This window comes from Monodelphis domestica, chromosome 5 (assembly GCF_027887165.1).
Source record: "Monodelphis domestica isolate mMonDom1 chromosome 5, mMonDom1.pri, whole genome shotgun sequence".
Taxonomy (NCBI): domain Eukaryota; kingdom Metazoa; phylum Chordata; class Mammalia; order Didelphimorphia; family Didelphidae; genus Monodelphis; species Monodelphis domestica.
In genome coordinates this window covers 65,867,649-65,893,543 of record NC_077231.1, presented here as the reverse complement: position 1 = coordinate 65,893,543, position 25,895 = coordinate 65,867,649, and the positions used below count along the sequence as shown (strand labels likewise).

The 25,895-nt window shown below is 38.9% G+C and overlaps 2 protein-coding genes across 2 annotated transcripts in view; both read left to right on the top strand.

Moving 5' to 3' along the window:
* The first annotated feature begins 404 nt into the window (after window positions 1-404).
* Window positions 405-17,833, top strand: LOC130454711 (uncharacterized). Its single transcript, XM_056800633.1, has 3 exons — window positions 405-443; window positions 731-1,633; window positions 17,706-17,833. Exons 1-3 carry the CDS (start codon window positions 405-407, stop codon window positions 17,721-17,723), a joined length of 960 nt encoding a protein of 319 aa, XP_056656611.1. The 3' UTR covers window positions 17,724-17,833.
* Window positions 17,706-25,895, top strand: part of SLC6A15 (solute carrier family 6 member 15) — a 35,055-nt gene continuing 26,865 nt past the window's right edge. Inside the window, exons 1-3 of the mRNA XM_001364335.4 lie at window positions 17,706-18,208; window positions 23,979-24,136; window positions 24,773-24,899. Of these exons, the coding sequence (XP_001364372.1) occupies window positions 17,920-18,208; window positions 23,979-24,136; window positions 24,773-24,899 (574 nt within the window). The 5' untranslated portion in view covers window positions 17,706-17,919. The remainder of the gene's footprint in view (window positions 18,209-23,978; window positions 24,137-24,772; window positions 24,900-25,895) is intronic.

The following is a 25,895-nucleotide window of genomic DNA, read 5'->3' as shown; positions in this document are numbered from 1 at the left end:
ATGGGGGTCAAGTGACTTGTCCAGGGTCACACAGCTGGGAAGTGTCTGAGGTCACATTTGAACCCAGGACCTCCCATCTCTAGGACTGCTCTCAATCCATTGAGCTACCCACCTGCCCCCTATATTGGACTTTTACTGGTCCCCTAACTCATATTGCCACTCCCTTGTATTTATGGCATATGCTTATACTATCTATCTATTTATCTGTCTGTCTGTCCATCCATCCATCCATCCATCCATCCATCCATCCATCCCTCTCTCTCTCTCTATCCCTCTATCAACATACATATTACATATAAAAAACCCAGCACGCTCCTATAAAGTACAGTAGGTGTAAGCATTGACCCAAGTCTTGGTAATACAAAGAATCGAACAGCTCTTCTCTCCAGCAGTCTAATGAGGCGATGAGTACATGTAAAACGATACATAAGCTGAAATATAAAGTAAATGCATGCAAATATATAAACAAGTGGTTAAAATACGCGCTAGTTTGAGAGAAAGGCCAAACACTATAGTATGCTTCTCTACGTTTATTTACGGGCAGGTTGTCTCCCCATAGAGGAGAGGGTTTTTTGTTTTTCTTTTGTCTTTGTGTCCCCGGAGCTACAGGGAACACTATAGGCGCTTATTCATGCTTGTAGATGGTTGCTCCGTCGCTTCTAGCTAGTACAGTGCCCTTCACGTAATAACATTCAGGACATAAGTGCTTGCTTGTTTTTGGATTCCTAAGGTGGGGAGGTCACGCCTTGACTGCTCCAGTAATCTAAAGGAGACAAAGCCTAGCAGGAGAGGGGCGTCCGCACCTTTTCTTGTGGGGAGGTGGAGGCGTGGAAGGGGATGCGTAGTTCAAGGGAGACTCCCCACTGGACGTCGGACGGCCGTCCCTACTTCAACATCCCCGGTCCACCCTCCGCTCTGCGTGCCCTGTAACCAGGGCGCAGGGAGGATACTGCGGGTGGGCGCTGCGGACGTCTCTGCGTCAAGCTCGGCGGTCGGCGGACGGAGGTGCGGCTCCCTGGCTGAGCCTCGCCTCGCCTCGCCTCGCCCGCCAGCTCGGCCGCCCCCCCCACCTTCCTCCTCCCCTCCTCCCCCCCCCCCCCCCAGCTCCCCCTCCTTCTCTCTCTCGCTGCCTTTAAACAGCCGCTTCATGGGAGGGCCGGGCCCATGTGCGCCTCCGTCACACACATACACACACACTCACACATACACACACTCGCTCATCCTGCGCTCCCTCGCCTTCACTGACACACACGCGTACGCCTACACCCACACCCACACCTACACCTGCACCTACACCCACACCCCGACCCACACGCACATCAGTCTCTACACCTCTACACATTCTCTACAGACCACGCACCAGGCGTCCGCCTGCCCGCAGCAGCCAGCACCGCCGCCTCCGACACCGCCGCCGGCCCTCCGACAGCCGCAGCTGCCGCCGCAGCCCCCGCCACCGGCACCCCCGCCACCGCCGCCTCTGCCGCCTCCGCAGCTGCCAGCCTACGGGACCCTCCTGCTGCTGCCCCCGCCGCTGCCGCTGCCCCCGCCGCTGCCGCTAGCCCCGCCACTGCCGTTGCCCCCGCCGCCCCCGCCTCTGCCATTTCTGGGATTCTGCCCCGGACCCAGCTGCGTGGTAAGGGGAGTTCGGGCCTCGGGCTACCTAGCACTGCGCCCAGAGAGGCCGGCCAAGAGGGGAAGGATGGAGGGAGGGAGGGAGGGAGAAAGACGGCTTGGGGGCACATCACGAGACTCCCGAGTCTCGGGGAAGGGCGCATGATCGTCTCGGCGGGAGAGGCTGTGTGTATGTATGTAGGTATTTGTGTGTGCGAATGTGCACGAGTGTCTGTGTACAAACCGAGGAACCATGAGGAGGGTGGCTGCCTCCAGTGGAAATTCCCCGCTGCATCAGTAGCAGAAAAGCAGCATCTTCAGGAGGTTGATCTGTCTCCTTGATAGGATTTGCTAAAGGATGGTTCAGAAATGGGAGGAGCGGATGTTGGGAGGAATAGCGGCTTGGGCTGGGCCCGCAAAGCGGATTTAGCTTTGGGTTTCCTCTGAATGGAGATGAGGGTGCTGTGTGCGGATGAGAGATGGGGGCGGAGAGGGGGAAAGCCGCCTCATCCCTCATTCGCTAGAACCTCCCTTTGCACCGACCCCAATAAAAGTGTTATCCCGTCTCCCCACCATCCCAGTTCCGTTTTGAAGCTGCTCCAGGTGGAAGACAGTCGGTCCCAAATGTGTGCGTTTCTCCTGTGGGCCGGGGAGGGGAGGCGGGAAGGGCCAAGTCTTCTGTTGGAGCCTGGTCTTGCTGCGTGCGTGGGTGGATGATTTGGAGGTGGATGGGCAGGGAGAGAGGAATCAAAAGCGCTCATTTCATTCATATTTCAGCTCTGTAGTATTTGTAGGGTAGAAACAGCAACTTTCAATGTAGCTGTGGCCATGAGCTATTTTAAAGCCTCTTACTCTTAAGGGGGGGCAAATCTGTAGCCTTTTATTTGTCACAATTGGATGAAATTAACAGCTCTCCGAGCTCCATTTTTTTTACAGGTGATTGGAGGTGGTGGTGATGATTGTAAATCTCCACAGTGAAAGATTATTATAATTGTGGGTTGGAGTTTACTGATATTTACTCGATATTCAATGATGACTGCTTGGAACAGATGCTCAGGGCTGTGGCTCCTCCTTCACCCTCCTCCTCATCCCCCTTCTCTTCCCCTGCATCCCTTCTCAGAGAATGGCTGGAGTAAATCTGGGCGGGATCGAGGCTGGTGCACAGTGATGTCAGCAATGTTTGGGTGCTTATGCAAATGAAGCTCTGTCCTCGTTTTTTTCATTTATCTTGTGGTTTGTGCCCCCTTCCATATAAAAGCTAGACCCCCTTCTTTTCCTCAGCTGTCACTCAGTATACACTTTTGAAGGGGAGAACGTAGGCTGCAGACACTAAAGGCTTTCTCTCTCTCTCTCTCTCTCTCTCTCTTTTTTTTTTGGATTTGCTTTATGCCCGCCCACTGAGGTTTTGCAATGTAGGGCTTTACTACGCATTATTATTAATGTTATTTTTTCTGATGCAATCTTGACTTTTATGCTTTAGGAATCACTTTTATCCCAAAGAAGGACTCAACCTTTTTTATGGCATGATCCTCTTCTGCAACTTGACGAAATCCAAGGACCTCTTCTCAGTTTCATATTTTGAAATGCATAAAACAACATATAACAGGTTACAGGAAAATCAACTATTTTGAAATAAAGTAATGGAAAAATTTTTATTATAAATTTCTGATCCAAATTAAATAATCTAGACCCTTCTCTTTCTGCCCCACCCTTAAATAAGCTGGTAAAAGGACACAAAGACATCGAAATTCCAACATTTCATTTCTTACATTTTAAACTAGGCATCTTTATCAGTTCTTTCTCCATTTCCACACAATGAACAAGGCCTGTACACTTCTTGCAATAAAATTTTCATGATTATTTTTAATGGATGGCGTTGACTCTTGTCACAAGAGCATGAAAGTGTTTTTTGTTTAGGTCATAATTGGAGAATCCAAGAACTGACAGCATTATGAGAGCAAGACATTTTTCCTATTCAGAAATCTTTTTCCCCCTATACTATATGCAGTGTTTTACATTCATCTATTTACGGCAAGATAAGAAAAAATATCAAGGCGATTAGCTCTTCATATTTATAATGTTCCCACAATGGATGTTTAAAAAAAAGATAAGTCTTGCTAATGAAAGAACTTGGGGAAGGGAAGAGTAAAATTTTTGCTTTGAGATGCAAGGATTTCAAGATACCTTTAAAAAAGTTATTTGCTTGGTAGTGTCTAATTTAAATGTGTCAGAACAGTGACTAAAATCACTGTTAGTATTTATTTCTCCAATATAAATCTTTTGAGTTTTTTTGGTCTTAAACATTGTATGTAGCAGCTTAAAATTTTGTTAGTAGTCATTGTACCTTGTATAAAGTAGATCAATTGTCCGCTTCTTGAGGACAGAGACTGGTCTTATCTTTATAAACGTTTTTGCCTTTATTTCCCTAATACTAAGCACAGTGCTTGGTTCCAGTAAATTTTTAACCAATGCTTGTTGAAGGGCTTCTAGGTGGATAAGTGGATAGAGAGAGCTAGGCCTGGAGGCAGTAGGTTCTGGGTTCAAATCTAGACTCACCAACTCCTAGCTTTATAACCCTGGACAAATCATTTAACTTCAGTTGCTCAGCCCTTACTGTTCTTCTGTCTTGAAACCAATATCAAGTATCAGTTTTAAGACAGAAAGTGTTTAAAAATAAATGATTGTTGATTGATAATGAAATCTGCAATTTAATGGGTACTTGCAGATTGGTTGCTCCTTTTGTCCCTAAACTAGGCACAACCCACTGGCCCTTGGCTGGACTTTCCCCTATATACTTATAGACATAAGCTTGAATATATATTTTTATGTAAACATATATGTATACACACACCCATAAACCCTATGCACTGTAGAAATTGACTGCCAAAATGCCACTATTAGAAAGATATTTCTTATATAGTCTGACTGGGGAAACCACACAGTGCCATTATAGAAGCAATTTCACTTTTAGATTTGATTTAAAACAGGTTAAAGCTATTCTTTGGTACTTTTGAACTATTAATTTATTTGCTTAATACAATTGCTAGCAAAGGATATTTTCTGCTGGAAGTCTTATTTAATAATGTTCAGTGGGCTTCTGGGCTGTTTTACTGCAGAGAAAAGCACATGCCAAGGTTGGATAGGAATGCAATACGATTTCAGATTGAAAAGGAAATAGTTTGGGTTTTTTTTAAGCCCTTACCTTGTGTCTTGGAGTCAATACTCTGTATTGAAGGCAGAAGAGTGGTAAGGGCTAGGCAATGGGGGTCAAGTAACTTGCCCAGGGTCACACAGCTGAGAACTGTCTGAGGCCAGATTTGAACCTAGGACCTTCCATTTCTGGGCCTGGCTTTCAATCTACTGAGTTACCCAGCTGCCCCCAAGGAAATAGTTGTAGATTCTCTTATTGATTTCATTTTTCATTTCTTCTTATCAAATGAAATAACATTTTAAAAGTACTCAACACAGTACCTGGCACATACTTAATAAATGCTTATTCCCTCCTCTCTTTTCCATCACAAGATCGATTCCATTTTTTTCCGTGCTTCATTTCCTTTGGCTGAATCTTAATATTTTCTGGGGCTGGGGGCATCACTTCGCACAAACCTTAAGTGATTGTTATTGCTATTTTAAGAAGCCCTTGAAGGCAGTATTCAGGGGATCGAAGTACAGTCTCATTAGTTTGACTTGTTTGCAGTGAAAAGACTAATAGATATTTTTACTCATTATGGCTTTGTTAGAACTTAATAGAGAACTTAATTTAAAAAAAAGCATGGAAAGTTCTGATTATACCTGGGTGACTAGTAGGAGATGTCAACAGCACAGAACCAACTGAATTGAGCCTGGCTGGGCACGTGCTTATATTCTACGTGTGGCATGAGTCTATGGTTAAAAACAAGCACACAAATGACAAATAAAGTAGTGGGTAGAATATTGGATTTGCATCCAAACTCAAATTCAGCCTCAAACACTTGCAAATTGTTGGACTTTGTCTCAGTTTCCTCATCTTTAAAGTTAGGATAATAATAGCATTCAATCCTCTGGGTGAATGGAAAGATCCAATGAGACTATTTTAATTTAGAAAACAATTATTAGCATTTTATATGTTCTCTTGTATTTCTACTTGCTTCCTTAAATGTTTCCTAAAAGATCTGGGCATATTTTATAAGCTGTGATTCTGATGTCCATTTGCAAAGGAGGTTCCTTTGCTGTACCAACTTGCACTGTGAATCCAGATATTGCTCAGCATAAGACAAAGAACTTGTTTTGGGATGGTATCTAAGTCTTTCACATAAAATAAATAAAAGATTTATCTGAAAAAAATGTTTCCCAGTTAACGATTTTATCTGGTTCTAGGGGAGTAATTGTAGCTGGTATTTGACACCTCTGGCCTAGAATAGAAATAATGCAAAAATTACCTGTTGAGAGAAAAAAAATCTGCAGGAATTGTTCTTTAATTTAGGCATCCATATCTCTCTGAAGTTTTTGTTGATATAGTTTCAATTAATCAAAGGCTTTCTCTATCAACAAGAATTCCAAAAAAAAAGTTGTCTTCAGATGTCTCCTTTAACTTGAGAGTAATCTGCACTCAACAGATGTGGATACATCTGGGTATTATTTATCATGAGAGACTTTCATTATTGCATTAGACTTTGTCATTGAGATGATGAAGGCGACAATGAAATTCAAAATGTACTCAGCACTTGGCATCAAATACCAATGTTAGTACTTTGAGTAAAGCATTTTATAACACTAAGGCAGTTCCCTATGATGACCAAACCAATGTTTCACCCTCTCAAATCTGTCCCATTCTTTCCACTCAAACTGTCTTCATCCTTGCCTGATTCTCCTATCTGGCCTCTCTCCAAATCAGCCTTCAGTTAGCTTTCTAAATCTTCTTCAGACCCAGCCCTGTTGGGGGCAGCTAGGTGACTCAGTGAATTGAGAGCCAGCCCTAGAGACTTAAGGGTTCAAATTTGGCCTCAGGCACTTCCTAGCTGTGTGACCCTGGGCAAGTCACTTAACCCCAGTTGCCTAGTCCTTACCACCTCTCTTCTGCTTTGGAACCAGTACCTATTATTTCTTGATCCTAAGACAGAAGGTGAGGGTTTAAAAAGCAAACAAACCACAAACAAATGGATAATGCAGCCCTCCCTCTCAGAATCTTTTTCTGGTTTCCCATCATTCCTAGCGACATTTAGCCATCCCTCTGTCTCTCCAGCCTAGGTTCATATAGCCCACGGTGTTTAAAAAGTTAACTGGTAGTAACTAGGCTTTCTGGATAAGTACTCATTAGGCAAGCTATGAGTCACAAAGAGAAAATATCACCCTTTTGGGGCATGCTTTTCAGCCATCTCTGGTTTTGTCTTGCAAATCAAAAAGTTTGTTTTTAGAAATTGGTCACCTAGATAGGTGATAACAATGATAATAGCTTGCATCTCTGTCCTGCTTTAAGGTTCAAAAAGTGCTTTACTAATATTATCTCAGCTGATCCTCTCAACAAGCCTGTGAGGTGGACGCTAATATTATCACTGTTTTACAGATGAGGAAACCGAGGCACGTGGAGGGTAAGGAGCTTGCTTGGTGTCACACAGCTATGAAGTGTCTGAGGCTCTTATGCTCTGGTCTTCCTGACTCTTATATCTTGAATTTATTTTCTGAAATGCTGATGGGAATTGGTCCCTGAAGGTTCTACCTTGAGCCATCTCATATTCTTTCTGTACATCCTCTGTTGTGGAGAATTCCCTCAGTTTCCAGGAGTTATTTTATTATCTCAATGTAGAGAACTCTTTCTGTACATCCTCTGTTGTGGAGAATTCCCTCAGTTTCCAGGAGTTATTTTATTATCTCAATGTAGAGAACTCACAGTTATATTTGCAGCCCTTTCTCTACTCTCTATATCCATATCTAATCTCTGTCCTGAGCAGTTTCTTGTTACCACAGGCTGCTGGGATCTTCACTTGGATGTCCTAAAGACGGCTCAGACTCAGCACCTCCAAAAGAGCTTGTGATTGCCTCTGAATTCTCCCCTTCTTCGCGCTTCTCTCTTTCTGTTGAGGGCAGTGCTGTCTTTGTCACTCATTTTACAGCTTCTGAGTTTTCCAGAGCCCTGAGAGGTGAGGTTGTCTATTTCAGTCAGGCTTGTCAGTTCTAACAGCACAATCGCTTGCATTGATCTCATCTCATATGACCCTACTTTATTAGATTTTCCAGATCTCTTGCTTGTATCATTGTAATTAACTCTTACTTGGTTTATTTTCACTCTCATCGCTCCAGTCTGTTCTCTGCTTGTTGCCAAATTAACCATGTAAAAATGCAGGGTTGATCATTTCATTTCCTTGTTCAAGAATCTTCCATTGCTCCCTATTACTTCTAGGATAAAATACAAATACTTTAGCTTGATATTTAATACCTTTTGTATTCTGTCTTCAGTCTAGTCTTCTAGACTTACATTACTCCCTTTCACCAGCTCTATCTGTATTTGCACCAATTTTTGGACTATTTGTTGTTCTTTTACATTTTCATTCTTGACCTGACTTTTGAGTTCTTATGTGGGTCGTCTTGCTGGACTGAAAGGTGTTCCTTCTTCACTTCTGCCTCTTAGAAGCTTTAGCTTTCTTGAAGGCTTATCTCACATACTACTTCTGATTTCTTCTCACTGTTAGCGCCCTCTCTTTCCCAAAATTATACTGGATTTGCTTCCATGTTTAAATGTTTTATCTCCCTATTGGAATGTCATCTCCGTGAGGACACAAGGTCTTTTAGCTTTGTAGTCTCTGTGCTTTTCTTAGTACTGTAAATTGTTCTTCAGTAGTATCAGACTCTTGTGGCAAAGATATTAAAGGGGTTTGTCAGTTCCTTCTCCAGTTTATTTTACAAAGGAGGAAGCATATATATATATATATATATACATATATATATGTATATATATATTTTTTTTTTTTACTGAAACAAACAAAGTTAAGTGACTTACCTAAGAAAAATCAAGCTACTATGTATCAGAGGCCAGATTTCAACTCAAGAAGATGAATTTTCCAGACCCCAAGCCTGGATGCCTGATTTTGTCTAGATTTTAAACATAGGTTATTAGGGCTAAACATGGAATAATCTGGTTTCTCATTTGTCATATTCTCATGTGAAAAGTTAGTCTACCTTTTTAACACCTAGAGAAAGATCTACAATGTTGATGAATTTGAATCAATCACCACCCAGAGCACAAAAGATCCAACAGAACCTCAAATAGTTAAAGAAGAGGAAAATAAAGAACTTGCCTATGTGTAGAGTTGACTCTATATTAGATAACCATTGTTCTACATTTTATATGTTTTTTTTTTTGGTTTAGTCTAAGGGCTATGTTCTTATGGATTATTTAATCAGCAGTTAATTTAGAAATAAAAAAAAACAATCAGTGATAGGCAGTTTAGAGACAGGTATGACATCTTGTGGAATTATGACCAGTTATTTGGTGAATTCAGAGCTGACATAGATAATTCAGGCTCACTGGCTTTATTTTGGAGATTTGAGGGGCAGGTGGGGCAGGGGAAAGAGTTAGGTTTAAGGTCCGAGGACCTGAGATGGAATGCCGTCTCTGCTGTGTGACAAGTCCAGTCACCTTCCTCCGCTGATTTTACTCATACATAAAATGAGGAAGATGACTTCAGGTCCTTTCCGGTTCCAAATCTGCGGTCCAGTGATAATCGTTTTACTTTGCTAGCGTAGATGTTTAAACATAGTGCAACTATTTCTTGTTGCCGAGCTGGCACACAGGTCAGCAGAGCAGTTAGGTGCCCTTGCCCGTGGCCACCCTGGGACTCTCTTGCCCTCACCCCTTTAGGCTATGTTTTTCTTTCAGACCAGGCACAGTAATGGCAGATGCTGTGCCTTGGTGTCTGCTAAGTAGCTTCCCACAATGTTGCTGACTCCTTGGGATGGACGGGGAGAACCTCTGGTGGGACTAATGTAGAGTTTATAAAAATAAACCCCAATGATCGGATCACCATTCCAAGTTGTTGCCTACGTGCCCCGTTGTGCTGCAGTCAAACAGCACAGACGTGAACAGAACCATGGTTTTAATAAGGCATTGAAGTGAACTCTCACAAGAGAAACCTTTAAGCATCAGCACTTAGATGGCCAGAGAATACAATATGTGGCCTTGATTTGGCCACATATAGGTTAGTATTAATACAGCAAAAGAGCAATTCAACCCCAGGTCTTCTCACTCCAGGGCTTTTTTCACTGGAGCAGACTGGATGATCACACACACAGATAGACACAGAGACAAGGAGAGAAACAGACAGAAAGACACAAATATCTGTCTATCTATATATATCTATATATGGAGAGAGGGGGGAAGGGAGAGTGAGAGGAGGGAGGGAGAGAGAGGGGGGGAGAGAGGGAGAAGGAGAGGGAGAGAGGGAGGGAGGGAGGGGAGAGAGACAGAGACAGAGAAGGAGAGAGAGAGGGGGGAGAGAGAGAGAGGAAGGGAGAGAGAGGGGGGAGAGAGTGGGAGAGAGAGAAGGAGAGAGAGAGGGGGAGAGAGAGAGAAGGAGAGAGAGAAGGAGAGAGAGAGAGGGAGAAGGAGAGAGGGAGGGAGGGGAGAGAGACAGAGACAGAGAGAAGGAGGGGGGGAGAGAGAGAGCAAGGGAGAGAGAGGGGGATAGAGGGAGAGAGAGAGACAGAGAGAGAAGGAGAGAGGGGAGAGAGAGAGGGAGAGGGAGGGAGGGGATAGAGGAAGAGAGAGGGAGAGAGAGAGAGAGAGAAGGGGGAAGGGGGAAGGGGGGTGAGAGGAAGAGAGAGAATTGGTGAAAGTAGGCAGTTGGTTCACTTTGGGCTAGAATGAGCCTTTCTTCACTAAGCACTATCTAAGCAGCTAAGCTTTGTCTCTCTGTTTAGTCCTGGCCCCTTACACAAATCATGTGGTCTCTGGCAAATCATCTGCCTTGGCTAGGTCTCAGGTTTCACATCCATTTCAATTCAATTCCATATTCAATCTTTTTGTCATTTATCAAATAAGAGTGTTGGACTAAATAACCTACAAGATGCCTCTCTAGACATAATATTACTAAAAAGAAAGACAGTCCTTGCCCTTGATGAATTTACAACCTAAAGATTGCATGATAGGAAGCAAAGAGGATGAGGTGTAAACCTTTTGACTGGTAGAGGCTTTGACTCCAGGAAGAACTTGACTTGGGAAGAAGTGTATTATACACACTATAGTCATTTTCTGGGAAAACTTTGGACTCGACGCATATAGAGTAGACAGACAATTCTTTTTTTTTTGGTCAGGAAAAACCTATGTGAATGAGATCTTTGATCTATGGAAGGATTAGAGAGCTATTTCAAATTGTGTTAACCCAAATGTTGACAGGTCAGGGTAGAAACAACTGAACTTAACACTTAGAAACAATAATTTGGAAGGCAGCAGATGGTCCAAATTGTTTATGACATCCATTTGAAAGCTATTTTAGTAACTAAATCTCTTTCCCACTCAACTAAATGCATTTTAATTATTTTTTGCATTATTTTCACATTGTGAATTAGAGAGTTAATTTGAGGATACATTTTCTCATGTTTGCCCTGGGTGCCAAAATTGCCCAGTAAAGTTTTGTTATTTATCAACACTTCCTCTTAGGTCAGAAATTCTTGAACTTTTTGCATGCATTTTAGAGCCCTTTGGTTGTCTGGTAATGCTGTGGACTCCTGAGAATCAATAAAAATAATTGAAGGAGATGCCAAATTTTAGTTAGAAGTTAGTGAAAATAAAGACGTAAATTATATATATATATATATATTTTTTTTTTTCCCATCCATGGCCACAGATCTTTGAAATATAAAGATCTCTTGGTGCTTGGTGAACCCCAGTTGGATCCCAGATCACAACCCCCTATCCTTACACACTCTTTCTTGGCTTCACACATCTGCTCTCTCCTAGTTATTTTCCCTCATTCTATTAATTCCTTCTCTTTTTCCTCTATATGACCTCATTCTTTTAAGTTGGAATAGTAGGTAAGACTGTTCTTGGCTCTCTTTTCTCATCATCCTAATCTGCATCCTCTCCCTTGATGAATGTCATTCATTTCAGAGACTTTAGCTATTGTCTCTATATCAGAACATATATCCTAATTTCTCATTTGAGTTTTAAATCAATATTTCCAAATGGTTACAAGACATCTCCAATTGGATGTCACCAAGCACCTTAAACTTGGTATCTAAAGCTGAATTTATCTTTCTCCCTTTCTTTTCAATGCCACTATCTTAACAAATTAAGGCAACAGACTTTTGATAAGCTTCTCCTAGGTCTTGCCTAGGGCATTCATGTTTGGATTTCTCAGACACAGGGATATTGAACTCATTTATTTCTTATTTTCTATCTCTTGACTGGTCTTCCATTAATGGCTTTTATAATAATTACTTTTAATAGTTTGAAGTCCAGAACTACTATTCTTCATTCCTACTTCCTTTTTAAAATTAATTTTTATGGATATTTGTGTTTTCATCATCTAAATTTTACCTAGTTACATTCCCTTTCCTTTTTCTCAGAATCAATCCCCATAAGTTTTTTCCCAAAAAAGAGAGAAAAAAATCACCATACCTGATCAGTTCATAGAAAAAAAAAAGTCTGACATTATTTTATAAAGTAGTCATTCTAGTGTTTGCTTGCCTTACCTTCAGTCTTAGAATTCATACTGAGTATCTTTTACAAGGCAGAAAAACAATAAAGGTTAGGCAATTGGGGTTAAGTGAGGTGCCCAATGTCACACAGCTAGGATGTGTCTTGAGGGCATGTTTGAACCCAGGAACTCCCATCTCCTGTCCTGGCTCTGTATCCACTGAGCCACTTAGCTATTCCCATTTCTGTGTTTTGTTTTGTTTTTTATTCATTTTTCTTGATAGTATAGGTTTTTTTTTTCTTCTAAATGGATGGTTACATTTTCTAAAGCTTTGGAACTATCCCTTTAATAGTTTGATTAACATAGCACTTACACTTATAAATTAATTCCATCAGGATTTTAATTTTTATCATATTGACATAGCCCAGCAACTAGTACTCCAGGTCTTTAAATTCTTTATTTCTTGTCTTTAAATTTTTAATTTCTCTAAGTAGCATTTTATAACTGCATTGATATCAGGTGTATGGATTCTATTTTGGTAGACAAACTTTCAGATATTTTATTCATTTAACAGTTATTTTTCATTGTGCTTCAGTTTTTAATTTTCTTCTATTGCTTTTTGTATTCTACTATTACTATAGAAATACTGTGTGTATATACCAAGTTTGTTTTGTGCCTTATGACTTTACTGAAACTATTAAATACCTTTGATTTACTGTTGTTGTTGATTCAAATTCCTATGATTTTTTAAATGAACCATATTTGTAAAGTAAACCATATTTACTGATTCCCTAGGATTTTTAAAGTAAACCATATCATTAGTAAACAGGTTCAATCACCTGGCCTATATTTCATCATTATTTTTTTCTTTTTTTTCTTATTGCTTCCTTTTGTAGAACTATATCAGGTGATAGAAGTATTCAAGCTTTTCTCCTGTATTTTTTTGGGAAAGTTTCTAGCATTTTGTAGGGTATGACTTTAAAGGGAAGAGATTGCCTTGGTTTTCTTGTTAAAGTATGAGACTAGGGTCTTAAACATTGGAGGGTAGTTGGGAAGAAGTCAGAGAATGGACAGCAGGGTTTGAGAGAGGGTTTGCATTTCTACAGTGCCTGCTGTTCCCAAAGCACGGTGCTAAGCCAGAGGCTATACAAAGGTAAAATAAGCAGCCATTACTCTCAAAGAACTTGCATGTACTGGGAGGATGTGTATCCAAGTGAAAATAAAGTATACACAAAATAATAAAGACACTTTCATGAAGTAGAGAGCATTAGCAAATGGAGACATTGGGAAAGGTCTTACAGGATATTGTTCCTGAGCTGTGCTTTGGAAGAAGCGAGGGATTCCAAAAGTAGGAGATGATGAAGAAGTGCGACTCAGCAATGGGAAAACCATCTGTTGAAAGAGAATAGAATAGAGACTAGAGATAGATTATGGTTTTCAGGGCACAAGTTGGTGGTCAGTATGACTGGAATGGAGATTGCATGAAAGGAAATAATAAGAAATAAGCCTGGAAAGGTAGGGTGAGGACCAGAGTATTGCATATCAAAGTACACTAATTATATGTCGGTTTGATCTTGAGCCTTATCTTTCTTTTCTGTGCTGAAAAAATAATACTTGGGACTTCAGATGTCCTAAATGTGAGTTTTATGTTTAGATGCACTAAATACATAACTTCCTAAAAGAATTATTAACTGAAATTACTTAATATTTAGAAAAGATTATAGTCACTACTACATGTTAGAGATTTATATTCTATAAAAAAATTATAACTTTTACCATGAAGATTAGAAATATGAAGACAAAATATAGTAAATATGTAAACTTTGGGCTCTTTGGGTGTGTGGTGGTTCCTGTCAAAATATATATTTTCCTCCATAAAGACTTGGAACTTTGGAAGAGACTGAGAAATCATGTTGTCTAATCTTATCATTTTATAGATAAAGAAATTGTGGCTTAGAGAGGTCAGTTAACTTGCCTGAGTTGATAGGACTGGGATTCAGACTCAGTTCTTCTGCTGTCTAATCCTGACCTCATTCTGTTGCACTCTGATGCCTTGTGGCAGGCTCATTTACTGACACAAAAAAACCTGAGATTTTAAAAATAAATTTATATGTGCTAGGTCTATGCGGTATATTTGGCAAAATTAAGACTTGGTTTTAATCTCATCCTTAACTAGTAGTGTGAACTTGGTTTTTGTTAGAGGGCTTCTGAGTTCTATTCTGCTCTTAACATTCCATGCATTAGATTATAAAATCAGTCCATTCTCCTATTCTTCTCTAAATCCCAAAGATAGATAGATGGGGCCCAGAGTTAGGAAGACCTGAGTATGTATTTGGCCTCAGATACTTGCTTCTTGTGTAATACTTAACCTCTGCTTGCCTCAGTTTCCCTAACTATAAAATAGAGATAATATGAGCACCATGTCCCATATGTGGGTATTACCATATGGGAATGAGACTGTTTTCCCAAGCAAAATTATGTGCTGGTAACTTCTGAGCATGGATATAATTGTTCTAAGATTGTCCAAAATACTTCTTATTACTCTTTTGTAATTGCCTTCAGAATACTCTTGAGCCTCCTCCATGATAGAGATTTACTTCTTTATCATAGGATTATAGATTTAGAGCTGGAAGGGATTTTGAAGGTCCATTATTCCAACTGCCCCATTTCACAGAAAGACTGTCCAAGACTTCTAAGAAGAGCTAGCAACTAAACATGGGTGCTTCCAATCAGAAATTAAATATTTTTTCCACTGTATAATATAGTCTCCATCTTGATTAGATTCAATTTTTTAAATAACCAGAAATCATTTGAAGGCAAGTCTCGCTAATAATAGAGAGTGGCCACCATATTGTGGGGGAAAGAATACTGGATAGATAAATGGTATAGGGCTTGAGTTTGAATACTTGTTTACTTCAAGTTTTTTTTTTTTTGGATTTGGTTAAGTCCATTCCTCTCTCTATGCCCCAGATTCGTAAAATAAGGGGGTGGACTAGACCAACGTATCAATCTTATGTCTTACTCTATTACCAAGTGAGGCCTGAACTAGATCAAAATGTATTTGTGTTATAGTTAACCAAACAAATAAAAATGTAATAAAACATAGATAATATCATATTTTAAAATGAAGTCAATATGTGGCCTGGGGAGATCTTCATGAATGCATTAGTGATCTCCATTTCTTTTAGAGTTAGAAACAACTAGATTAGATGACTAACTTTAAACCTGTGGTTGTGATTAAGCCGTATAATGCTACCATTGGCATTCCTACAAGCAGCATAACACCTTATACACCATAGATGGTACATTAATGTTTGTTGGATGTTAAATAATTGAAAAACAAGATTTGACTTGTTGCTTTTAAATTGGTTCTAAAGGAAATTTCAAAAGTTAGCTTTACTGAGTCTTTGGAGGTATGACTGCTTCACTGGAATAATTGGACAGCTTTTCAAGACAACTTCCAAGGAAACCATTCATTTGCAGGCCTAAATCCTGTTTTGTAAAGCTCCAATTAGCTTGTGTGTCTCTAAAGACACACCCTATATTATATGGAAGAGAGACAAGGAAAGAAGGTACCTAAGGAGAGGATTCCTGTAAGAGGGTGAAGCTTCATGTAAAGAAAGGCAGAGGAGAGACCAGTACAGTGTTCCATCCATAGCATAGGTTGGAATATATTCCAAATTGGAGCCGATAATGGAAGCATCAATGAAAGCTGATTGTTTTTATATTTTAAGTGGATTTTCAATTTTATTATTGAGGAGAGTTCCTAAATTAATGGAAGGGGCTTCCTCTTCCTGTGCAGGTTAGCATCTTCTCCTGAATGTTGTCTGAGTATAGCAAGAGATTTAGTGACCTACCAGGGGTCATGGAGCTGGTGTGTTTCAGAGGGGCAGAACTGGACTCCAAGACTATCTCTCTCTCTCTCTCTCTGTCTCTCTCTGTCTTTCTCCTCTCTCTCTTCCCCCTTCTCTCCTCTCCTCTTTCCCTCTCTCTCTCTCTCTCTTCCCCCTCTCTTTCACTCTTCCCTCCCCCTCTCTTTCTCTTTCCCTCCCCCCTCTCTCTTTCCCTCCCTCTTCTCTCTTTCCCTCCCTCTCCCCTCTCTCTTTCCCTCTCTCTCTCCTCTCTCTTCCCCCCTCTCTTTCACTCTTTCCTCCCTTTCTCTCTTTCCCTCCCCCTCTTTGTTTTCCTCCCTCTCTCCCTCTCTTTTCCCCTCCCAACCCCTCCCTCTCTCTCTCTTTCCCTTTCTCTGTTTCCTTCCCTTTTCTCTCCTTCCCTCTCTATATCTCTCCCTCCCTCCCCTCTCTCACATTCTCTCATTCTTCTCTCTCCTATAACTCTCCTTTCTCCTTTCTCCCTCTCTCTCACTTTCTCTTTATTTCTCTCTCTCACCCCTTCCCTCTTTCTCACTTTGCTATGCTTCCCCAATATAAATGCTAGTTGTTTAACAAAATATTAATTCTAGAATTCTTGAATTTGTTCAAATCATAGCAAGAAGTCATGAGATCATAGCATTAAAGCTGGAAAGCCTCACTGAGATTATTGGACTATTGAGTCCAGATCTCTCATTTTTCAGTTAAAGAAACAGAGAGATGTTGTGACTTGTACATACAGCTAATATCTAAGGCAGGATTTGGAATCAAGTTTATTTGACTCCAGGCCTAGCATTCTATCCACCATGCTGCTGACATTTGAAGCAGACACGTCAAATAAATTCCGTATGACAAATTCAAGGAGGAAGACCATAGGAAGGTACCCAATGGGTGGGAACAAGACAGGGGATATTATGAGGGTACTGAGGCTACATGGATGGGAGAGTAGAATGTTGAAGGACTAGGTAGGAGCTCATCTTTGGCATGACCTACAGCATAAGGAAACAACCATAGAATTAGGTAGTGTCCCAGGTAGCCAAGTTCAGTAGTATTAAATAGAGACAGCTAAGTAGTTAGAGTACTGGGCTTGGAGTCAGGAAGACAGGAATTCAAATCCAACCTCAGACACTTACTAGCTGTGTGACCCTGGGCAAGTCACTTTAATCTCTGCCTCAGTTTCCACAACTTTAAAATGGGGATAATAATAGTATCTACTCACAGAATTATGAAGATAAAATGTGATAATATTTGTAAAGTATACTTATCTCAGTGCTTGGCATATAATAGGTACTTAATAAATTCTTTTCTTCTTTTTTAATGTGTTCTCTAAATGCAATTCCCTGAGACAAAGCCCTGTTCGCTCCTTAGAGCAGAGGGGCTAGCCGACTACTTTTATATATCTCTGCAAACTAAGAATGGTTTCTCCTTTTTTTAAATACAGTAAAATTATTTTAAAATGGAGACACTATTTTGTTCTTACTCTAAAGGCCATTCATTTTTTATACAGGATTAGGTAAAGTCTTAGTTCAAAAAGAAATACAAGAAAGGTCAATGATGATTTCAGAGATATATCTTTAAGTAATTATTTAGTATTTCTTATTCTAATATTTTACAGGTATACATGGGACCTTGAACATAGAAATCCAAGAAAGCTCCAGACAGTCATCGTGAATTGTTTTGAAAGTTCCTCCAGCCTTTTTCTTCATATTAAGTTGTAAAATATACATATATTATAAAATTTGATTGGTGTGTGTGATACCATAAGAATCTTAAATTTGTCTGTTGTTAACCCTCCCTCCTGCCCTTAAACCACACACCCACATTTTCCAATGCCTAAGAATAGCAAGGTTGTTAAAAGAGAATTAGATGATGATGTCATCGAGTCTGTCAAAGATCTCCTTTCCAATGAGGATTCTGCTGATGATGCCTTTAAGAAGAGTGAACTGATTGTTGATGATCCAGAAGAAAAAGACATTGATGTTGAAAAAGACTCTGATGGTGATCGTGAAAGACCAGCTTGGAATAGCAAGTTGCAGTACATCTTGGCGCAGGTTGGATTTTCTGTTGGTTTAGGAAATGTGTGGAGATTCCCCTACCTGTGTCAGAAGAATGGAGGAGGTAAGGCTACATGCACTTCTTAAGAGATTTTGGGATTTCATCATGAGCCACAAATGGGCATATTGGAAACCTAGAATCTAAGTTGTCTTCATAAGAAGAAAATTGAATTTAAAAAATATATATATTTTTTGCATGGAAATTAGTGTTGTTTTAAAGCTATGGAATATTGATATGTAGTTAGTGACATCTACTTGCAAATCAAAGGCTGGGTTTCTGAAATAACTAGAGGAAAGAATCCTGAAACTGTTTATATGGTGTGGAAGAGGCATGAAGGAAGTGTGTTAGAAATAGGATAATCTGTGGAACTATTTCTAGTTGTAGTAAAGGCTTGACTAGAAAGATAATAGGGGACACCTCAGGGTGCCTAGTTGTAATGGAGATAGAAATACTTCTGAGAGACAGAAATACTATTAGAGAAAGATATTCTGGGGTGTCTTATTGATTGCTACTGATGGCTAATAGATCAATATTTTTTCCTATCCTCCTCCTCCCTCAATCCCTCCCTTCACCATCCTCTTCTGAAACCTTTTGGCTCCCCCCCCCCCCAAGTGGATTCTGAGGTTCATGAGGAAACACTCTTTTTTCTTCCTTTCTCAAGTAAGGGGATTTATTGGGAACAACAGGATGGAGAACTGCGGTTAAGATGAGGTGAGAGGGGTGAGGGTTTCCCTAATCTATGATGAGGGATAGGAAGACTATGGGAAATGTCAGTCCTGTCACAACTGTGACACAAGTCTGTCAAGGAGATGGAGAACAACTGTTTAATCTTCTTTCTTCTTCCTTCAACTCCAATCTCAAATATATAATGAGTTATTCTGGTTCAACTACCACCATCAGCCACACAAAACCTTCTTGCCTCCCCTTCCCAAAAGCCAAGAGACTTAGCCTAGGACAGAAGCTAACAGGGGTCTGTTCAGAGCTTCTTCCCTCTTCAGCCTGGCTTGCCTCCACTGACTTTCCTGGGAACATTCTATTGGAATCTTTACCCTGATTGACAGATGAGGTCCCCAGCTCTGTCTTGCATTCATGAAGTTCTCTCTTCCTTCATGCCTCTTCCACAGAAGAGAGAATTTCATGCTTGCAAAACAAAGTAAAGGACCTCATCTGTCAATCAAGGTGAAGATTCCAAATAGAATGTTCCCAAGAAGGACAGTTGGAGAGTCAAGCCAGGCTGAAGGGGAAAGAAGCTCTGAACTGATCCCCTATTAGCTTCTGTCCTAAGCTGAAGGACCCGTGGTGGGGCTTCTGGAGCTAGGCTGGGAAGAAATGAACTGCTCTTGGTACCCAAGGACTGCTTAGATTTATGAACTCTGCTGACTGTTTTTTCTCTGTAAATACAGTAATTGTCTATAAGATTCTTTCAAAAACTTTCTACTAAACAGCTATAATGGTCACTCGGTCTTTTTATAAATAATTGAGTGAAATCACTGTAGTGAGAGCAAATTGGTCAGAGAGGATTTTTTTCTCTGTATATCAGTGCTATATTATCTGTGAGTTGATACAGCACCAAGAGAAAGAGGAAACTAGATGATGGAGAATATAATAATAGCAATTTTTTAGAGCTTTGATCTTGGCAAAGTGATCTTACTCTTTTTATGTCATTTGATCTTCATGATAACCCCATGAAATAGGTGATACTTTTAAAAATTATTATTCTCATTTTATATTAGAGAAATTGAGGTGTAGGAGGTTTAGTGACTTGTCCAATGCCATTGGAACTATGAAGCATCTGAGGTAGTATTTGAATTCAGGGTCTTCCTGATTTTAAATTTAGCATTTTATCTGGTTTTCCACCTATTTGAAAATCAATCTGCAAACTGATTTTCTAGACTTTATTTAAGCTCGAAGTAACAAATTGACATGAGTATCTGTGTGAAACAGTGGGAAAAGTTTCATATACTTAGTAGCTATTATTTTCTTGGACATGTTAATTAACCTCAGGTGTATAATTAGAATTTGCTCCCCAGGACTCTAAATCCCAGCTTTCCATGTTCCTTCTCATGTTACATGCTAACATAGGGAGGACATAGGTTTTTTGTAGCCCCGCCTCTCTTTTTTCCCCAATCACAGCTGGGAAAGTGGGCTTTATGCCAGGCAGGAGAATCTACACACATGGGTTTACTTTTTGTTACATGATTAGGTTTGAACTTCTATTTCTTTTTGTTTATTTTCTTTCTACTTCAAGTGATTATTAATAAACTTTTAAAATGTAATACTTGGAGGTATTGATATTGATTTAAATCTTGCACAGGCAACTAACTCCACAGAGTGGGGATCTGATCTTTTTTTCCCACTGCCTTATAAATGTGACTTGGAGTGAGTGGTTTTGATAACTGATTTTTGAGTGTTTGGTTCAGAGCCTTAATGATGTGGGTACTACATCTGGAATGTCCTTAAAATATTTGAACTCTAGCCTGAATGAATAAAAGTTAATCTAAGCACTAAAGTGCATTTAGCACATGCAATTCAATGGCTCCCCCTTCTGTGGTTTGAAATTTTAAGCTAATTGAGCTGAGCATTACTTTATAATATTTCAGTTTTTGTTTTAAGAATTGGAATAGTCAGTCTGTCAACAAACATTTATCAAATGCCTGCTATGTTCCAAGCTCTGTGCTTAGTGCTCTAAATACAAAAAGAAAAGGGGAATAATAACATCTCTACAACAAATTCATACAGATTTTTTTGTCAGCATGGGGGAATGCCTGCTTTTAGGTTGATTTCAGCCTCTGTGAATCTTAGGGGTTAAGTATTAGGGAATAGTTTAAGGGATGGAAAATCAAATTAAGTTACTTGACCAAGGTCACACAGCTAGTAAAATATCTGAAGTGGAATTTAAGTTTCAGTTTTCATGATTCCTAGACTGATATTCCACCCACTTTGCTTTGCTACTGTAAAATTTAGGTCATATCTTGTGAAAATAGCCTTCTTTTAAAAATAAATTTTTATTGATATTGTTTGTTAAATGGAACTTTAGTTCAGATCCCATCCTTGGCACTTACTTTCTCTGTAATTATGGGGATATGACTCAATAGTTATGAACTAAAGTCTCCTAAAAATGCATATAATTATACCAGCGGGTACCAGCCTCCAACTTGGAAAATTTATTGAGACAATCATCACCCTCTTAGGATTGTTGAGACTTTTGATATCCCCTGTGCCTGTTAAGCTAGAAAGGTTACCCAAATATTGAAAAGTTGATTTTCACACCTGATTCAAAGTTTCCTGATGAATCACAAAGTATTTCCATGCTCTATGTTTCTCATTGTGTTACTATCCTTTGCATTCAGAGTCATCACTTAGAGTAAAGAATAACAAAAGGGAGGGAATATATTCTACAAAACTAAACAAACTATCAAAGAATTATAATGTCATATTTAGCACCCACACCTAGAGTCCTCCACTGATATCTCTTTGGAGCCTTGCTTTTTGTTCCTAATTTCATGGTATTTGGTTTTCATTGTTTTGTCTTTTATTGTTCTAGTCCTTACATTTATTGTGTTTTGGGTTCCACTTGGCTTCTTGGTCGATCGTATTCAGCATGTCCAGTGCAGTAACATTCCACTGTTCGTGCACTTCAGCCAATTTAGCCATTCTTCAATCTGTGGGTATCTCCTTTTTCTCAATTCTTTGGTATCTTAAAAAGTGCGGCCATAAATAGAAAATGGCCCTTTCGAATGTCTTGAGTGGGTTGATCTCCTCAAAAGTTTGTCCATTAATTACTGGTTAGAAAAGTATAGACCAAAACTGTCTCTTCCCTCTCCCTCTGCCCACTAGTAAGTATTTCACAGTCCTAAAGATAAGGCAGTATAACCTGACCAGCCCCAGTGAATACCATGGCCTTTCATACTTTGAAAGCAGATATTAATCGTGCTTAAGAGAATAACCAAAAGGTTATTTTTATATTCACGTTCTAAATATACTTAGGACTTCAGTTTAATCAATGAGGATAAAGATCTTAATTTCATTGTATATTATTGCAATAAATATATCTGATGTGATATAGATGGCTTTTTAGCACAGAAGGCCCTGAGGAAATGGCCCCCAGGTCTTCAGAGATACTGCCTTGACCACTCTCTTGAAAGACAGACATACGATAAATATCATGCCCAACATTCTTTATAATTCTGGGCACTACTGGGTAGATGATAATAATAATAATAATAATAATAATAAATAACAGCAGTAACAATAATTATTCACCTATTCATTGATTTATTCATTTAGATTGGACATCCTGCTGATCCTTTACTTTGTCATCTGAAACATGCAGGGATTGTGGGAGGTTAAATGGCTTGCACCTTATCAGTGTGTGTCAGAGACAGGACTTAAAGCCGGGGTCTTTCTGATTCCATTGTTGGCTTTCTCTCCATGAAGTCAGGCTCTCTCTTTTGACATTTCTAGAACATTCTGTAAGTTTGCAATGCCTTTTTGGTGCAGTATCTAATTTCATTTGAGCCTCACCCCAATCAAATCTGGGAGGTTACTACCATAAATTTAATTATCCACATTTTCCAAAAAAGAAAACTGAAATTTATAGTAATGAAATAACTTTGCTATATGATGCAGCTAGTAATTGTCAAAGGTAGAATTTGACCTGATGTTTCGCCTGCCTTGAAGGTGGATATTTCTACTCAAGTACTTAATACTTGTTAATAAATTAATTAAATAGACCCAAATCAGGCCACAGATACTTCCTAACTGTGTGACCCTAGGCAAGTCACTTAACACTGATTACCCAGCTCTTTTCTGTCTTAGAACTAATACTAAGAAAGAAGGTAAGGATTATATTTTTTAAAACTGGTGAATAATGATAAAAATATTAAATAAAATGGCACTATGCCAGGTACTCTTAAGATGGGGGTCTATGAATTCATTTTTTAGTATTTTGATGAATGTATTTTTGATATAATTGGTTTCCTTTGTAATCTTACATATTTTATTTTTTGCATTTCAAAATAATTCTGACAAGAGGGCCATAGGCTTCACCAGATTCTGTCCAGAAGAATCTGTGACAACTGATTACATATCTGTATGTATGTAATTTAATTTGACTACATACATGTATATATGTAAGGTCATGTGATTACATATGAATATATGTATATACACATATATATTTGTGTATATACTATATATATAGTTTTATTTGATATTAGAACATAAAACACCATAAATGTTAGCTATTATTTCATTTCCTCAAAAATAAACCTCAATGACCAGGTAGCATCAGGAGTCTTTGTTCCCATTTAGACCATCATTTATAATGTTCCATGTCCATAGGGGTGCTCGGGTACTTTGATTTCCCCTTTTCCTTTCTTCCTAGGTTCTATTGTGAACATTTCTCATAATTTATGGTTTAAAATTCTATTAAATTCTATTAATTAAGCTTTGCTGGTTTGGAATTCATGGTTCTTTGGAAGACCTAGAGTAGACTGCGTTTTCCTTTGGTATTATTATCTGTAAATAGAAGTAACTGTATAAAGAGGATTACAAAAAATAGGTTTAACCTGTTTGAGGAAACAAGCTAGTTTTAAGGACTCTAGCAAACACATGATAGCTAGTTCATGACCTTTTCACAAGAAATGCTCTATAGCAATTACTTTGCCTCTTTTCCTGCCCTTGAAAATGAGAATTATTTTTCTCTTAAAAATATTTCAAATTTTAGACTTCTTAGGATTTTGAAATAATTTTTCACTCCATCTGAAATATTCAGCTTTCACCAATTTTTACCAGAAGTGTCAGCTTTATTATTATATTTGTCTCTCTCTAGGTGCATATCTTATGCCATATTTAATATTGCTGCTGATAATCGGCATTCCACTTTTTTTCCTGGAACTTGCTGTTGGTCAGAGAATCCGCAGAGGAAGTATTGGTGTGTGGAATTACATCAGCCCTAAACTAGGCGGGATTGGATTTGCAAGTTGTGTAGTAAGTGATGTGTGGCTTTTAATTCATCCTTTATGTAAATTCCTAATAGAAAAGAAAAAAAATTGCTGTTTTTAAAGCAAAAGATACCTTTTTCCTGAATTATTTTAAGTAAGTAGAAGGTGTGCTAATGTAGAACTCTTAAGAACTGTTGATCTTTAGCTGTGAAAACACTTAACACTTTAGAGACTGGTATATGGATGATATTACATGTCTGTAAAAGATTAACTATTACAAATAGTCATGGAAAAAAAGGAAGGCTATCAGAAGGAAGTGTAATTATATAGGAAAATATTTAAATATAAAAATACAATTTTTCTTTTGAAGGCATCACATTCATTAATTATAAATGACTTTACTACTATGTATCTTTCTGTTCTTACTTCCTTGATTTCCAAATATATTCCTTTCACCTTCCTCAACTCAGTGAGAGAGAGAGAGAGAGAGAGAGAGAGAGAGAGAGAGAGAGAGAGAGAGAGAGAGAGAGAGAGAGAGAGAGAGAGAGAGAGAGAGAGAGAGAGAGAGAGAGAGAGAGAGAGAGAGAGAGAGAGAGAGAGAGAGAGAGAGAACGAGAATGAACCAGCCAGTTGTGGAACCTGAGAATATATATAATGTTAATAGAATTATTTTCTCTTCTAGGTATGTTTCTTTGTGGCCCTCTACTACAATGTTATCATTGGCTGGAGCTTATTTTATTTTTCACAGTCTTTTCAGCAGCCTCTTCCATGGGATCAGTGCCCTCTGGTGAAAAATACTTCTCATACTTGTAAGAAATATAAATATATATTTTGCTGCTTAACTAATTTAAGAAAAATAAGACATTTATGTATTAAAATGATAAGAGCAAAAAAGTATATTAAAAGCTTCAAAATAATTTTGTCTGTACATAGTGTTCTCTAAACTTTTTATGATCTGACTTAATTTAAAAAATAGAATGAAAATTATCAAAGCCTAAATAATAAATAAATCAAAGAGCAAAATTACAATTAATAATCATATGAAAATGATGATCAAAGACCTTAATTTTATAAATGCCTTATTTTTGTAACACTTTTATTTCTGAATGTCTACCCCTCTTTTCTACTGAATGCATTATTCCTTGAAAGAAGGATTAAAAAAAGAAAGGAAGAGGGGGAAGCAAAGCCAACCATGTGTGACAGCAAATGCAGTATTCTACAGCCATGATGCCCACTCCTTTGTGAGGATGGGGGAAAGCAGTATTTTCTCAACCTTTTTTGTTTTCTGGGAGCCTACTTTTACCAATTACTTGAATGCTCTCAGGGCTTCCCACTATGGTCTTTTATTGTCCTTTGTAGCACTAGAAAAAATCACAAGTGTTACCCTTCATCCACATCCTTTCCCCTTGATCCAAATAAACATTCTCATTAAAACTAAAGGAAATGGCAAATTTTCACTTTGTTTCAGTTACTTCTAATTCCTTTGGTTTTCTCAATCTTTTTAGTTCTTGATCATGCAGTAATTTTATAGATCTATTCTTGAGAAAACCATTTTTTTTTTGACAATTTAGTCAGTCATGAAGGACCGCAGGGGAGGAGATTGAGGAAGGACATACTTTTCTCACGAATTTGCCAAGAAAAAGTAGGGCAAAAGCCAAACTGGCCAGCCAGATTCTCTGGCCAACTAGCATCCCACCCCTTCATCTTGGTGATGTAGATTTAACTTCAGCATCCTTCAGATATGTTTAATGAGTTCATGTGATGCTGAGGATGCATACTTTTACAAAGCCTCTTGTCATGACGAT